The sequence below is a fragment of the Heterodontus francisci genome, chromosome 2 (assembly GCF_036365525.1).
Source record: "Heterodontus francisci isolate sHetFra1 chromosome 2, sHetFra1.hap1, whole genome shotgun sequence".
Lineage (NCBI taxonomy): Eukaryota > Metazoa > Chordata > Chondrichthyes > Heterodontiformes > Heterodontidae > Heterodontus > Heterodontus francisci.
Window position 1 is genome coordinate 23,078,898 of NC_090372.1, and position 17,920 is coordinate 23,096,817.

At 45.3% G+C, this 17,920-nt stretch overlaps 1 protein-coding gene across 1 annotated transcript in view; it reads right to left on the reverse strand.

Annotated features, from left to right (window-relative positions):
• Nucleotides 1-317: 317 nt before the first annotated feature.
• The window catches only part of LOC137382896 (sodium/hydrogen exchanger 3-like), a 131,049-nt gene continuing 113,446 nt past the window's right edge, over nucleotides 318-17,920 (reverse strand). Inside the window, exons 14-16 of the mRNA XM_068055477.1 lie at nucleotides 15,699-15,765; nucleotides 2,861-2,953; nucleotides 318-562 (exon numbers count right to left, since the gene is read on the reverse strand). Coding sequence (XP_067911578.1) covers nucleotides 318-562; nucleotides 2,861-2,953; nucleotides 15,699-15,765 — 405 coding nt within the window. The remainder of the gene's footprint in view (nucleotides 563-2,860; nucleotides 2,954-15,698; nucleotides 15,766-17,920) is intronic.

Here is a 17,920-nt window from a genome sequence, read left to right on the forward strand (position 1 = left end):
CCTGTGTGATACCTTGTCTAAGTCCTTCTGAAAGACCATGTGCACCACATCTACTGCATTTCCTCCTGTCACCTCCTCAATCAGGTTCATCAAGCACAATCTTCCTTTCTGAAATCGATGCTGGCTGCTTCTAACTATTTTCCCTTCACCTAGATATTCAGTAATTTTGTCTTTAATTCCATGAAAACAAAACCATTACTCAAACCTTAATACAAATGCATTTGAAAATGGTATCGTTGCTATGAAACAATTTTTAGGCAGCTTTGAGATCAACAGGCTGTTTTCTGTAAAGCAATGGGGTAAGGTGAATAATGTAATTACAGTGATGATTCATGTAGGAAAGACAATGGATGCTCCTCTGAGATATCCGCTAACAAAAATGAATCAGTGGATCCGCTGTGGTTCTGCAAGGGTCTGAGGTGCCTTAAGTTGTTGGGACTGCCTGCGGACTGTAAACGGGCCCACTGGGATAGAACTACAGTTTCTTCATTAGACATCCACGGTGGACTCATTGGAAAAATCGGCTGATCCTCCTCAGTGGAAAAACTCAGGTTATCGATTCCTGTAGGCATTATTTAATATTGCAAAATAAGAATTAGTTGAAAAAATCACTGAATGATTCACAAGTAGGCAAATTCAACTGAAGGACTAATCTAATCATCTTACGGCCAAGGACAAACAGTATAATGTTAGATTCTAAGCAAAGGCTTAATGAAGCCCTATTAAAGTAAAGGCTAGAGTGCGCCATGACACTTCTCTACAGGAACCATCACTAGGAAGTTGGGTTATAGGAAGTACTGTTCAAAATCCAGCAATTCTAGAGTTTGAGAGCATGTAATAGGATCTATAGAGTGACATCTGCTGAAACCTATACTGACTGCGCAGTTGTGGAAACACAATGTGTAATTGCCCAAGGTACAAATGTTGGAATGCAACAAGGTGGTTCAAGAGTAGAAGTATACAACCTCTAATGTGTCATGGGAAGCTTTGAAAAAGAACATATACTTTCACCAGAATGGATATCAACAGTTCCTTCCTCTCTCCGTAGATGCTACCTGACATGCTGAGTGATTACAGCATTTTCCATAGTATTCTTTTTTGTTTTATTAGCCAACAATAAGTTAGTCCCACTCCCCCACCCTTTCCTCATAGCCCTGCAAAATTTCCCTTCACGAACTTATTCCCTTTTGAAAACTACAATAGAATCTGCCTCCACCATCCTCTCAAGCATTCTGGATTGTAACTGCTCACTGTGTTTAAAGGTTTTTCCTCATCTCACCTTTGGTTCTTTTGCCAATCATCTTCAATCTGTATTCTCTGGTACTAGATCCTCCCACCAATGGGAACAGTTTCCATCTATCTACTCTGTTTAGACCCCTCATGATTTTGAACAGGTTTCCTCTCAACCTTCCATGTCTAATGAGAACAAGCCCAGCTTCTTTAATCTATCCACACAACTGAAGTCTCTCATCCCTGGAACCATTCTAGTAAATCTTTTCTGGATCTTCTCTTAGGCCTTTACATCCTTCCTAAGTTGCGGTGCCCAAAATTGGACACAATAGCCCAGTTGTGGCCAAACTAGTGTACTAGTGTTTTATAGAGGTTCATCATGACTTCCTTGCTTTTGTAGTCCAAGCCTCCATTTATAAAGCCCAAGATCCCGTATGCCTTTCTAACCTGTTTCTCTATCTGCTCTGCCACCTTCCATGATTTGTGCACATAGACCCCAGCTCTCTCAATTTATGCTTAGTAAAGACTGAAGATTGAATCGAGGTCCTTCAAGAGCTATTTGGAAAGCCCTTCACAGTTTATTTATAATCCAATATTTTGACAAGTTACCAGGATATTGTAAATGAATGGGGAATTGTGTTGATGCAAAGTGGTGTACATCAATGCAAACTTTAACAAGTGAACTAATGCCCTAAAGTGCAAGACTCTTTCCAGGAGGCTGTTCACACCAGCTGGAGTTTTCGAATGCAACTTTTAGACTCCAATATGTAGACGACTACCATCCAACCCGTGAACTGTATGCAACCTGGTATGTGGGGGAAAGTAGTGTGCGTAGCTAAAAGTGGTAAGCAAGTCCACAACAGGGACATAGGATATGTGATGAGATAGCAATGTGGTGTAACTGAACTGCTGAAGGGGAAGTGGATGTGCTAACACCTGCGAGGTCTGATGAAGGCATGTCTAACTTACTGTTAAATTTGTAACACGTGCCATGTGGGCTGGTTGCTTAGAGACTGGGGGTCAGTGGAGTGAAGTAATGCCTTGGTATCAGACAAGGGCTGATGAACAGAGAACTAGCTATGCAATGTGGTCAAAACTTGAGGGATGAGGCTACCAAAAATAAGCAGATGTCAAAACTGGTAAAAGGTTGACCGACTGTGGCTGACGAAACGCTACCACAGCGTTAGCAACAGCTGACCGACCAATCACTGTACATCGGGTAGTCAGGTCCGGCCCATCCCGAGCTGATCATGCAGGCAGCATGCATGGAACAGGGTAAAAGAAAGCGTTCTCCGAAGTGCTGGCTAGCTAGCTCAGGACTAAGTAGTCTGCTCAACTACTTGGAGAATCGGAAGGGGAGGACTGATCATCTGCTCCGTTCCAACTCTCGGATGAACCTAAGTAACCTAGCTTAATATGGATGCGTGAGTATAATCTCTGTTGAAGATAAGATTTTGAAACACTGAATAAACGTGCTATGTGTGAACAATAATTTGGTAGTCTTGAGTCATTGATACCCAGAGTAAACCTCCAGTCCATTCGGGGGGATAGACTACAAATACAATATAAGCAGAGGAAACATCCTAAGAAGCATTCACCACTGAACAGTTCTATAGACAAGGTATATTACCAGTTCTTATTTCATCCGATTCATTGCTTGCAGCAGTAGGTAGGAAACTAACCCCTCCATCCGATGGATTGTAATGGCCCTCTACATCATAGTCTGAAAGAAATGGGCAGAAGGCAGCTCTTAAATATAGCAATAAATGAATGTAATGCTGGTAGCATAAAAGCAAAGTACTGCGGATGCTGGAAATCTGAAATAAAAACAAGAAATGCTGGAAATACTCAGCAGGCCTGGCAGCATCTGTGGAGAGAGAAACACAGTTAACGTTTCAGGCCTATTCTGGTGAAAGGTCACAGACCTGAAACGTTAACTCTGCTTCTGTCTCCACAGATGCTGTAATCCCAGTAGTATTGCAGTCATTCTTTGGCGGGTGCCATGGATTTGAATCCAGATTTACAGGATAAAAAGTTTATTCCGCCTTTTTAAAAAGGTTTTGTAAATAGGGACTGAAATGATGATGTAATTGGTCAATTTTCAGCTGCTTACCATGACTACAGTTATGCCTGCTATGCTCTGAGAATGTACATAGGCATGATATATTAAATTGAATTGGCCACTGTTGAATTTGCTAGCTTGATCTTTGTGGGAACACAAGGGTGAAGGGAATGAAAGATAGTAAGGAAAACCTGGGCAATTCACTGTGTGCTGCATTCCTAAGACAAGATATGGACAATAAATGACCAAAAGCCTGCAATTATAAGAAATCAGGTATGGGATCTGTTCTTAGTGCAAACATTCCAATGGTACAAATACCTATAGTTATCAAAAAACTGGCAGGATGAACCTCATTAAGGGAATCTCATAACTTCCTCTGGTTCCATGGTTGCCATTACAGTCAGGGGAGCAAGAAACCTTGAAACAGGGAGAAGGAAGACACCTGGGTGATTGAAAGAGGGACAGACATTCACAGCATGGTGGGCAATAGAGACCATCTACTTTGTCCTTATCACTAGCATCTGCTGGCAACATCACCCTTGACCACTCACGGAACTGACTGTGCAGGGAGTAACAAATCCCTAATTGCCACCAGTTCTGAACACATGTACAGAGGGATATAAGAAAGGCGTACCTTCCTTTGTTCATCGCAGTACAGCCAGACCCTTGGCCAATGCGTCAGAAGTTGCATCTTTTCCCCTAGGCGTCTGATCAGCGCTCCAGGTGTGAACAGAGACTACAGGGGACCGGCTGGGTAAGAAAAGCTCGTGAGAATCATTCAGGGAACATGTAACCCTTGAGTCTCCTAGTTGAGTTAAAACGGAGAGCTGGAAGGGAAGTGCCAGTTTTCTGTGGTTGAGTTGAAGAGATTGAAGTGCAAAGCTGTGTGGAAGATTCAGCTTTATGGATATCATCCAGGTAACTGGATGTGTAAACCTTTGTTCTCATAGTTTAAAGTAAGACAGGCCAGTTGTCCTGTGGATTGGGAAGATTGAGCTTCTATGGGGTATTTATAAATGAGGACACAACTGAATTGAAAGAGGTCAGTTTGTGAGTTTTGTTGATAATCCTGTGTGGTGTTATTCACCTGTTCATCAGCTATCAGTGTGCTATTCATATCCTTGTGATTTTGAAGCATAGCTCAATAAAGAACGTTTCAGAATTAAGTAATTCTATACCTTTGCCAGTGTCATTATTTATTCTATTCGAGTCTGAATCCTCAGCAAATGGAATGTATGTGTGGGCTCATACAGGCAGTGGGATGGGGATATAGGAAAAGATATTGATCATGATTGATCATGCAGGGAAAGACAAACCCCATCACTGACCACAGTGACTTCATGCACAATGGGAGAGTGAGGGTCAATTCTGGACATAAGGTGGGGTGGGACAGCAGGCGACATAGCCTGGCCAGCTATTGGAAGACGATCCCTCCTGAACAACTGATCATCGATCAGTGGGGAACTTGGTGAGATTAAAGACACAGACGAGATGAGAGTCTGTAGGTATCATTTGTAATGTTGATTTTACAGTAACGTTCACCAGGATGTTGGAGCTATCTTACTGGAATTCTATGTACCCAAACCTACATGTAATCTTTAATCTTGTAGTGCATGTTTAATTTTGAAAGCCATGTGGAGCAAAGCTTAAGGTACACCAATGGACTCACGAGTTGATATTTATTTCCTTATCAGGTTGAATTCATAGTTAAGTAGGAATAGCCTTTTGAATTTTTTTAAGTTGCTTGTCTTACAAATCCCAATTGAAATATGGGATTTGTGCAGATTCAATCCAGCTCCTACAGCAGTCCACTGCTCCAAACATTTAAATAGAAAATACTGTCATTTTAGTTCATGACTATTTTTTGTTACTTTGGTCAATTAAAACAGCCAGAAAGGCTGAGGGGGACCGGACAATGCCAATGCTCTGACAGGACTGCCCTTCAGAGGTTGGGGGATGTGTGTTAAAGCATGCTGCTGGGACTTTTACACCATGTGCTGGATACTTATAAAATAGGCACTTGTAGAATGATTTACTTGAGGTCAGATCATCCATTTTGTTCTTAAAATAACAGTGGTGTCTTCAGACAGCCAGGATCTTAGTTGACTGTCCACTTCTTACCCCAGGGGTCTGGTGACAAACTTAGTGCCCTACAACCACCCTAAGATCACCCAACTCAGCAAAGAACAGGAGTCTTGGCCTGCAGGGCTCTGCAGTGCAATCTAAACGAGGGAAGCTCAGATTTGCCCTTCAGCGTAAAATGAATCTGCCAACAGGGTAAAGCTCGAACTCAGTTATTGAGTTAGTTATCCATTACCACATGTGGGGTTCCAGCTCCAAGGCCAAGTGGAGGTCATGCACTTCTCTGGGAAGGAAGGCAAAATCAGAATAGAACTTGAGTGGCTTATTGGGTCAGTGCACTATCCAGAGTGTTACTGAGCTACACTCACCAAGAACAGCCTAGTATTGATGTCTGTTCTATGGAAAGTTAGGGTGAGAGAGAGAACTTGCATTTACATAGCAGCTTTCACAACCTCAGGATGTCTAAATGCCTTGTAGCCAATGAAGTACTTTTGAAGCAATGTTGAAATTAGAAATCACAGTAGCCAATTAACACACAGCGGTCCCACAGGTAGCAATGTGACAATGACCAGATAATCTGTTCAAATGATGTTGGCTGAGGGATGAAATACTGGACACTAGGGAGAACTCCCATGCTCTTCTTGGAAATAGCACCATTGGATCTATTACATCCTCCTGAGACAGCGCCTCCATTTTGACACTTCTCCTGAAAGTTGGCACCTCCTGACAATGCAGCACTCCATCAGTACTGCACTTGGGTATCAGCCAAGATTTTGTGCTCAAGTCTCTGGAGTGGGACTTGAACCCATAAACTCCTGACAAAGAGGCAAGCATGCTACCACTAAGCCAAGTCAGATACACAGGGTGAGAAATCGAGCTCTTTGGTGCCCATTTTTTGAAAGCTGCAAGTGTCTTTAGAGCTCCAAAATGGTGTCCATAGCATGCACACTTGTAGGGGGAATCATGTTGGATGCCATATTGGTGCATCATTTCTCAATTCTCCAGCCAATACCTGAATACATGTTCAGCAGTTGGAAGGAAGCCCCCCTACCCACCCAAACCAACGGCCCACTCCCCGAGCGCTATTTAAAGGTATCATTAACTACTTGCAAGTTAATTGCTGGTTAATTTCTGCTGGCTTTTGATACAATTACACATCTTTATTGTGCTTTCTATATTTGTTTCAAGTTGCAAACGTCTGCAGGGAGTTGTGTGACAGGTGCTGAGGGAACTTCTGCTAACTTCCAAGCTCCTGGAGAAACCTCACAGACATGGTACACCAATAGGCATTTCTCTGAATGCAGCATGACTGAGAAAACAAACAGAGGTGATGCAGAGCAGGACAAGCTGCTGGAAGAGGGAGGAGGAGAAGTGGGAGGGTGGGGGAAAGGAGTCTAAGCAGGAGGCCATATATACTCACAGTGTTCAGGGAGCAATTCTCCTGCTTGAACCTCAGCGAGAAACAAAGGGCTGAATTTTATCTGGCCCTTCGATATGGCGGTGGGTGGGCGGTGTAGACAAAATGGCTTGGGTTGGTGCGGGAAGCATTTCTGACATTTTCTTGCTCCCATGCCATTTTGTCTGCGGCAGGCACCATGGCAGACGGGACGTCTGCTGAGAAGCGAATTAGGCCACCTGCCACTTCTGCTGGCATTTAGCCAACATCAGAGGTGCCTGACTCCAATTGGAGACCTGGTTGCTTCCTCGCGGGCTGTTAGGGGGTCCCTCCTCTAGGGGCAATCCATGGCTCACCAAGGGCCCCCCCAGCAGTGATGCCTGCCCCTGCAGTAAGACTGTCCCCTGCCCTCACCAACCATCCTCTACTCCTCGCCAGGGCTTGCCTGACTGACCTCGGCAACCCCAACCCCACCTACCTTGGTCACAGGACCTCCTCCACCTTCGCTGCTCTAAGCCTCCTGTTTCCAGCAGCGGCCACCACTCCCAGTGTTGCTTCTGGGACTGCCTATCTGCCAAGCCTCTGACAGTTCTTGTGGTGGGATTTTGTCCCTCAAAGGGGATGGCATCCTCAACAGCAAGCAGTTAACTGCCTGACTGCCATTAGGTTAGGCCGAGAGTCCAGTAAAGGCCCAATATGGAATCCCCCCCCACCCCCGTCCACATCCCAACCCCCCACCCCATACCCCCACATTTCATTGCATCACAGAGACGCCCGTCAAAAGAACAAATAACAAAGAAAAAAGAACAGTACAGCACAGGAACAGGCCATTCGGCCCTCCAAGCCTGCCCCAATCTTGATGCCTGCCTAACCTAAAACCTTCTGCACTTCCGGGGACCATATCTCTCTATTCCCTTCCTATTCATGTATTTGTCAAGATGCCTCTTAAACGTTGCTATCCTACCTGCTTCCACCACCTCCCCCGGCAGCAAGTTCCAGGCACTCACCACCCTCTGTGTAAAGAACTTGCCTCGCACATCCCCTCTAAACTTTGCCCCTCGCACCTTAAACCTATGTCCCCTAGTAACTGACTCTTACACCCTGGGAAAAAGCTTCTGACTATCCACTCTGTCCATGCCGCTCATAACTTTGTAAACATCTATCATGTCGCCCCTCCACCTCCGTCGTTCCAGTGAAAACAATCCGAGTTTATCCAACCTCTCCTCACAGCTAATGCCTTCCAGACCAGGCAATATCCTAGTAAACCTATTCTGTACCCTCTCCAAAGCCTCCATGTCCTTCTGGTAGTGTGGTGACCAGAATTGCACGCAATATTCTAAGTGTGGCCTAACTAAAGTTCTGTACAGCTGCAGCATGACTTGCCAATTTTTATATTCTATGCCTCGACCAATGAAGGCAAGCATGCCGTATGCCTTCTTGACTACCTTATCCACCTGCGTTGCCACTTTCAGTGACCTGTGGACCTGTACGCCCAGATCTCTCTGCCTGTCAATACTCCTAAGGGTTCTGCCATTTACTGTATACTTCCCACCTGCTTTAGACCTTCCAAAATGCATTACCTCACATTTGTCCAGATTAAACTCCATCTGCCATTTCTCCGCCCAAGTCTCCAACCGATCTATATCCTGCTGTATACTCTGACAATCCTCATCACTATCCGCAACTCCACCAACCTTTGTGTCGTCCGCAAACTTACTAATCAGACCAGCTACATTTTCCTCCAAATCATTTATATATACTACAAACAGCAAAGGTGCCAGCACTGATCCCTGTGGAACACCACTAGTCACAGCCCTCCATTCAGAAAAGCACCCTTCCACTCCTACCCTCTGTCTTCTATGACCGAGTCAGTTCTGTATCCATCTTGCCAGCTCACCTCTGGTCCCGTGTGACTTTACCTTTTGTACCAGTCTGCCATGAGGGACCTTGTCAAAGGCTTTACTGAAGTCCATATAGATAACATCCACTGCCCTTCCTTCATCAATCATCTTCGTCACTTCCTCAAAAAACTCAATCAAATTAGTGAGACACGACCTCCCCTTCACAAAACCATGCTGTCTCTTGCTAATAAGTTTGTTTGTTTCCAAATGGGAGTAAATCCTGTCCCAAAGAATCCTCTCTCATAATTTCCCGACTACTGACCTAAGGCTCACCAGCCTATAATTTCCTGGATTATCCTTGCTACCCTTCGTAAACAAAGGAACAACATTGGCTATTCTCCAGTCCTCTGGAACCTCACCTGTAGCCAATGGGGATGCAAAGATTTCTGTCAAGGCCCCAACAATTTCTTCCCTTGCCTCCCTCAGTATTCTAGGGTAGATCCCATCAGGCCCTGGGGACTTATCTACCTTAATGCTTTGCAAGACGCCCAACACCTCCTCCTTTTTGATAACGACATGACCGAGACTATCTACACTCCCTTCCCTAGACTCATCATCCACCAAGTCCTTCTATTTGTTGAATACTGATGCAAAGTACTCATTTAGTACCTCGCCCATTTCCTCTGGCTCTACACATAGATTCCCTCCTCTGTCCTTGAGTGGGCCAACCCTTTCCCTGGTTACCCTCTTGCTCTTTATATACGTATAAAAAGCCTTGGGATTTTCCTTAATCCTGTTTGCCAATGACTTTTCATGACCCCTTTTAGCCCTCTGAACTCCTTGCTTAAGTTCCTTCCTACTGTCTTTATATTCCTCAAGGGCTTCATCTGTTCCCAGCCTTCCAGCCCTTACGAATGCTTCCTTTTTCTTTTTGACTGGGCTCACAATATCACGCGTTATCCAAAGTTCCCGAAACTTGCCAAACTTATCCTTCTTCCTCACAGGAACATGCTAGTCCTGGATTCTAATCAACTGACATTTGAAAGACTCCCACATGTCAGATGTTGATTTACCCTCAAACAGCCGCCCCCAATCTAAATTCTTCAGTTCCTGCCAAATATTGTTATAATTAGCCTTCCCCCAATTTAGCACCTTCACCCGAGGACTACTCTTATCCTCATCCACAAGTACCTTAAAACTTATGGAATTATGGTCACTGTTCTCGAAATGCTCCCCTACTGAAACTTCGACCACCTGGCTGGGCTCATTCCCCAATACCAGGTCCAGTACGGCCCCATCCCTAGTTGGACTATCTCCTTCTTTGGCCTCCTTATCTCGAGAGACAATGGGTAAGCGCCTGGAGGTGGTCAGTGGTTTGTGGAGCAGCGCCTGGAGTGGCTATAAAGGCCAATTCTGGAGTGACAGGCTCTTCCACAGGTGCTGCAGAAAAATTTGTTTGTCTGGGCTGTTACACAGTTGGCTCTCCCCTTGCGCCTCTGTTGTTTTTCCTGCCAACTACTAAATCTCTTCGACTCGCCACACTTTAGCCCCGCCTTTATGGCTGCCGGCGAACACTGGCAACTGACTCCCACGACTTGTGATCAATGTCACAGGATTTCATGTCGTATTTGCAGACGTATTTAAAGCGGAGACATGGACGGCCGGTGGGTCTGATACCAATGGCGAGCTCGCTGTACAATGTGTCTTTGGGGATCCTGCCATCTTCCATGCGGCTCACATGGCCAAGACATCTCAGGCGCCGCTGACTCAGTAGTGTGTATAAGCTGGGGATGTTGGCCGCCTCGAAGACTTCTGTGTTGGAGATACGTTCCTGCCACCTGATGCCAAGTATTCTCTGGAGGCAGCGAAGATGGAATGAATTGAGACGTCGCTCTTGGCTGACATACGTTGTCCAGGCCTCGCTGCCATAGAGCAAGGTACTGAGGACTTTTGTGTTCCGTGTCAGTGCGCCATTTTCCCACACTCTCTTGGCCAGTCTGGACATAGCAGTGGAAGCCTTTCCCATGCGCGTGTTGATTTCTGCATCTAGGGACAGGTTACTGGGGATACTTGGGCCTAGGTAGGTGAACTCTTGAACCACTTCCAGAGCATGGTCGCCAATATTGATGGATGGAGCATTTCTGACGTCCTGCCCCATGATGTTCGTTTTCTTGAGGCTGATGGTTAGGCCAAATTCATTGCAGGCAGCCGCAAACCTGTCGATGAGACTCTGCAGGCACTCTTCAGTGTGAGATGTTAAAGCAGCATCGTCAGCAAAGAGGAGTTCCCTGATAAGGACTTTCCGTACTTTGGACTTCGCTCTTAGACGGGCAAGGTTGAACAACCTGCCCCCTGATCTTGTGTGGCGGAAAATTCCTTCTTCAGAGGACTTGAACGCATGTGAAAGCAGCAGGGAGAAGAAAATCCCAAAAAGTGTGGGTGCGAGAACACAGCCCTGTTTCACACCACTCAGGATAGGAAAGGGCTCTGATGAGGAGCCACCATGTTGAATTGTGCCTTTCATATTGTCATGGAATGAGGTGATGATACTTAGTAGCTTTGGTGGGTACCCAATCTTTTCTAGTAGTCTGAAGAGACCACGTCTGCTGACGAGGTCAAAGGCTTTGGTGATATCAATGAAAGCAATGTAGAGGGGCATCTGTTGTTCACGGCATTTCTCCTGTATCTGACGAAGGGAGAACAGCATGTCAACGGTCGATCTCTCTGCACAAAAGCCACACTGTGCCTCAGGGTAGACGCGCTGGGCCAGCTTCTGGAGCCTGTTTAGAGCGACTCGAGCGTCTATCTACATATTGTTTTAAGAAGCCCTCCTGGATGCTCCTTACAAATTCTGCCCCATCCAAGCCCCTAGCACTAAGTGAGTCCCAGTCAATATGGGGGAAGTTAAAATCACCCACCACTACAACCCTGTTACCTTTACATCTTTCCAAAATCTGTCTACAGATCTGCTCCTCTACCTCCCGCTGGCTGTTGTGAGGCCTGTAGTAAACCCTCAACATCGTGACTGAACCCTTCCTATTCCTGAGCTCCACCCATATTGCCTCGTTGCATGACCCCTCCGAGGTGTCCTCCCGCAGTACAACTGTGATATTCTCCTTAACCAGTAATGCAACTCCCCCACCCCTTTTACATCCCCCTCTATCCCGCCTGAAGCTTCTAAATCGTCGCCGAAATAAAATCCAGCCCAATGTGTGGGATGTCTGCGTTTCAGTCAGACCATCATCACTGAAATCTGCGACCTTCTTCAGCCACAACTGCAACTCCTGAAATTCCCTTCCTAACAGCACTGTGGGTGTACCTACCTCACATGGACTGCAGCGCTTCAAGAAGGCAGCTCCACCCCCTTCTCAAGGGCAATTAGGGATGGGCAATAAATGCTGGCATATCCAGTGACACCCACATCCCATGAATGAATTAAAAAAAACTTCAAAGCAGAGTCAGGACCACTTTGTCAGTGTCTATGAAGGTGACCATGGCAAATAACATATATCTAATTTTTCCGGGCTGGACCTGAAGATATCTGCAACATTTTGCAGTTCAGCATCCACTGTGTGCAAGGGAGATCACTGAGGCTGTCTACTCAGTGACAACTAATTACCTTTCATACTCTTGCCAGAGAGAAGGTGGAGCAAGCATACGGCTTCTCTAGGATTGCAGGTATCCACATGGTGCAGGGTGCCATTGACTGCACTTTGTTTTGCGGGCGCCACATGTCAACTCTGCCTTACTCCAGAACCAAAAGGGTTCCACTCCCTCAATGTCCAACTGGTGTGTGACCATAGGCAGCAAATCATGCAGGTCAATACCCAGTATCCTGGCAGCAGTTATGATGCCTTCATTCTGTGGCAGCCCACTGTACCAGCTGCAATTGAGCCGCCATGCCAAACCAAAGGGCGGCTACTGGGCAACCCTTCTGCTGATCACATAGCTGATATCACTGGTGTGCAACCCATGCATATCTGATGAAAGGTCATTGTCAAGAAAACATGCTATGCTGAATGAAGAGTTTTTAAATTCATCGGTTGTAAACCTACATTAAACTTATAAAAGAAAAACTGGGATCCTACATCTAACTTTTAAAAAACTGGCAGCCAAGATGGCCACTACATTTTGCATTGAAATACCTCACATTCCACGACATCGAATTGGAGACGCATGTCGAACAAGACTCCTATCCAGGACAATGGCTTGAATAGCTGAGTAGATTGTCCAGTATTAGGCTCATTGCTGGGACATTCAAAGCCATCTTGAAGCATTCATGAGTGGAGACGTACCTCCAGGGATAAACATTGAGACAATGAGACCCGAGAGAGATTGAGAATTCCTAGACTTGAATCTAATTAAATTGCAAATGAGGACATTGGCCAATCATATGACTGCCTCCCCATCTGTGAAAAACTAGCAGTCTTTTGCAAAAGGACAAGCTCCTGAGATTTTGATGTGTGCAGAACCCTTGGGGTGCGGGGTGGGGGGGGGCGGGGTTCTCTCTCTCTCTCCAGATGACCTTGGGCATTCAAAGCATGCCTGCTGGCTGGAAAAGATCCAAGAGAAGGACCCCGGGAAGAAGACCACCTGCTCCACTGTCTCCAAGAATAGCTACCAACCAAGAACTTCAGGATTCCAGATTCAGCCAGAAGACAACTGAAATAACAGACACCACAGACTGTATATTCTTTTTATTTGATCCAAACTCTATTCCTCTCCACTCTGTAATCTATTTGTGTGTGTGATTCTCGTGTGTGTGTGAGTGAAAGTGTAGCACAGTTTATTATTTTATCTTGATCAGGTTTTTGGTTAAGTACAATAAACTCACCTGTTTCTTGTTTAAACTCATGAAAACCTGTCCGATTGGTTCATTTATGATCACAACAAAGGTAAAAGGTTAAGCACTCACTGAAGTGGTAAGAACATCCACTGATTAAAAAGGAATAAACCCTATTATGGTCAAACAGGGAAAAGGACAAGAGGGGAGCCTTGTGACCCCTCCTCAGTTGATCGTAACAGTCATCGACCTGAAACCTTAACTCTGTTTCTCTCTCCACAGATGCTGTCAGACTTGCTGAATATTTCCAGCATTTTCTATTTTCATTTGAAATCAAATGTTGGTGCTTTGTCTACATTAACATTCTCTTCTTGGTGTTTCTGCACTGCCTGGTCAGGTTGCACCTCTTGGGTATCTGATAGGAAAAAGGCACAAGGGTGACACCATCGTGCAGGGGGAGGGGAAAGTAAGAGGTGCATGTTTACACCATCTGCAGCTTGTAAATCTGAAGAGATTGTGAGATGAGGGGGAAGTGGGATATGGGAAGGAGGATTAGCGGTGAGGACACCTTCATCTTCAATGGATTCAGCCTGGCCACTGACCAAGGCCTCAGCAATGAGCATCCTAATAATGGCTAGCATCATCTTTTCCATGAAGTTTAGGACATGCAGGCACACCTGTTCCCCTCCAGTTAGTTTCTGCTGCCTTGGGTTGTGGTGCCTTTATCCTGCAGGAGAGAAGCAAGTGTGTCAGTGAGTGTGATGCAATCTGTGATGTGGCTGTCATGGTTGAATAGCTGGCAGTGTCTGCAAACTGTGAGACATGGGTATGAGGCTTGCAGCAGTGCTAAGTATGTGAGGGTGAGGTGAAGCATATGATTGTTAGGGATGAGAACTGATTGATAGAGATTGTTGGTAGGTGAGTGATGGGGATGTGATGATTTGAGCACTGTATGAAGCAAGTGATGCAGTTCATAGGATATGGAATATGAAGATGCATTCACTGAATTTGACTACTCATGTGACACTGCATCCAGGTCCACAGGGCTTGACTCTTGGCTTGATGTCCATGACTATCTCCTCCCAATGCCTTTTGAATGAGTGTCTGAAGGGTTTCCTCCCCCCCTCCCCCCCCGCAGCTATAGGACATCTCTCCTCCACCAGTGCAGAGTCTGAAACCTTGGAGCCCACGCTCTCCTCTGGTTTGCCATTCCTAACACTTTCCCAGGTCAGATTCTCTTCAACCATGACTGCCAGCACCAATTCCAGCCACAATGCATCTCCCCTTTAAGCAGTGCAGGCGAGCTTTTATTGGGACTAGCCACTCACAGTTTTGGCCCCTGCTGAAGAATGCAGCCAATCAACAATGCAGTTCGCACTGGCTGGATACAGAGATTATTTAAATGAGCAGGCAGCATGAAGTTGTTGTGTTACCTGCATAGCAAGCAACAGGTGCAGGTTCACCATACATTGTGATCCTACATCTATTTTCAGAGGCTATCCAATTTAGACACCCTCTGCTAACAGGAAGGGTCATTATGATTTGCCTTGGCAAAAGACGGGGTAAGGATTAAAAGGAAAAAATAACAGGAAGGAAGTTGGTCATCCCAGCGCTACTTATGTTCATCTTCTAGAGCTCTGGGAATAATCCATCTGCCCTCTGCAAAGGTGCTTGGGGTATTTCATGAGGAGAATGGGGAAGAGAAGGGATCTCATCTTTATGTCACACTGCAGGATCCCCTGGCAAGTTTGGTCAGAGATAAAATTGAACGGCTCTAAATAGTCTTTAGATCATAGATGTATAAGGATTCCAAGAGTTTAAATAGTGAGCAGCAGAACCGAATTGGCCTGATATATCCCAGCTTTGATGCCTTGTCAATGATGATTGATCTCAGATGGACTAATGGTAGGAATGTTACAATTAGCCTCAGCACTCCAGCAAGATGGGAGCGTGGAGGTGGTGTGGGAAGGAGAAATGATCAGGTTTCCTTCTGCTGATTACTATCAGCAATCGCACTTCAGGCAAAGTCAAAGTGCCAGTTGGCCGAAACCACTATCCCCAAGGTTAAATGATCTCCCAGTTTTCACTGAGCCTAATTCTAACTCTGTGCAAGTGGATGGGTTTTGAATGGGTTAACTTCAGGTCCACTGCTATATCTAAACTCACTCATGTGCAGCCACTTGGTCAAGGTTTCAGAGGTGACCAGGCACCTGTGGAACTGTAATCCAAAAAGAGTCAGTATCAGAGAGGTTGGGAAGGAGGGTGGGAAAATTAGCACGGAAGAAAATGCATGTGAGGAATTACCTTTATCAACATGGAAAGCAAGCGAGTGTGTCGGGAGCCTTCTATTTGGCACTGCATCACTGTGTTTCTGTAACAAAACCAGATTACTGTAACAAGAGTTAAAGGGGCAATAGCTTTGTGAGATAAGTTTTACTGATTGGTTATGGTTCATTTGCAAAAGCAATCACAGCAAATTCAACTCAAATCATAACCAAACTCATGAATTAAATGCGAAGGATGATCGACTGTTTTTATCTCCTCCCTATGTAAAGCTATACACAGACTTTCAAGGAGAACTGTGGAGGGAAGTGCCTTCTTTGGAAAGCTGTCGCTATATCACAGTGATACACCTACTCCCCCACCAGATAGCAGCATTTCCGAACTCCTTTCTCAGCTGGAAGCCATTCCACTAATACCAGAGATGACAAGGAACAGGAAGAGGAAGAGGAGAGGAAGAGAAGAAGAATGAGACAACACATGGTAAAGTATTCTAAGGTGGTTCACAGGAGCATTGTCAAACAAAATTTGACAACGAGTCACAAGAGACATTAAGGCAGATAACTACAACTTTGGAGAAAGGAGGTAGGTTTGAATAAACATCTAACAGAAGGACAGGTAAAGAGGTAGAGAGGTTTAGGGAGGGTATTCCAGAGCTTAGGAGCAAGGCAGCTGAAAGCACAGCCGCTATAGGTCAAGTGATTAAAATCGGGGATGCTTAAGAGGCCAGAATTGGAGAAGCACAGATATTAAGGGTTGTAGGCCTGCAGGAGGTTACAGGGATAGGAAGAGCTGAGGCCCTGGAGGGATTTGAAAACAGGATGAGAATTTTTGCTCAACCAGGAACCAATGTAGGTCAGTGAGCACAGGGATGATGGGTGAATGGGACTTGGTGCGAGTTAGGATATGGGCAGCAGAGTTTTGGATAAGTTTAAGTTTATGAGGATGGAAGATGGGAGGTTGGTCAGGACTGTGTAAGAACAGTCAGATCTAGAAGTAACAAAAGCATGGATGAGGGCTTTATTAGCAGATGAACTGAGGCAGAGTGGAGTTGGGCGATGTTACAGAGGTAGAAGTAGGAGGTCTTAGTGATGGTGCAGATGTGTGGTCGGAAGCTCATCTCAGAGTCAGGTTAGACATGAAGATTGAAAATAGTCTGGTTCAGCCTTAGATTGTTGCCAGGTTGAGGGATGCAGTTGGTGCCTAGGCAGCGAAATATGTGGTGGGGGCTGATGACAATGGCTTAGGTCTTCACAACTGTTAGCTGTGGAAAATTCCTGCTCATACATGTGAACATACGAATTAGGAGCAGGAGTAGGCCACTTGGCCCCTTGAGCCTGCTCCGCCATTCAATAAGTTCATGGCTGAACTGATTACTCCACATTTCCACCCACCCCCGATAACCCTCCACCCCCTTCCTTATCAAGAATCTATCTACCTCTGCCTTAAAAATATTTAAAGACTCTGCTTCCACCGCCTTTTGAGGGAGTGAATTCCAAAGACTCACGACCGTCTCAGAGAGAAAAATTTCTCCTCATCTCTGTCTTAAGTAGGTGAGCCCTTATTTTTAAACAGGGACCTCAAGTTCTAGATTCTCCCACAAGGAGATACATCCTTTCCACATCCACCCTGTCAAGACCCCTCAGGATCTTATATGTTTCAATCAAGTCATTTCTTACTCTTCTAAACTCCAGCGGATACAAGCTTAGCCTGTCCAATCTTTCCTCATAAGACAGCCCACCCATTCCAGATATTAGTCTAGTAAGCCTTCTCTGTACTGCCTCCAATGCATTTACATCCTTCCTTAAATAAGGAGACCAGTTCTGTACACAGTACTCCAGATGTGGTCTCACCAATGCCCTGTTTAGCTGAAGCATAACCTCCCTACTTTTGTATTCAATTCCCCTCACGATAAACAATAACATTCTATTAGCTTTCCTAATTACGTGCTGTATCTGCAAACTAACCTTTTGTGATTCATGCACTAGGACACCCAGATCCCTCTGCATCTCAAAGTTCTGCAATCTCTCGCCATTTAGATAATATGCTTCTTTTTTATTCTTCCTGCCAAAGTGGACGATTTCACACTTTCCCACATTATACTCCATTTGCTAGGTCTTTGCCCACTCACTTAACCTATCTATATCCCTTTGTAGCCCCCTTATGCCCTCTTCACAAGTTACTTTCCTACCTATCTTTGTGTCATCAGCAAATTTAGCAATCATACCTTCGGTCCCTGTATCTAG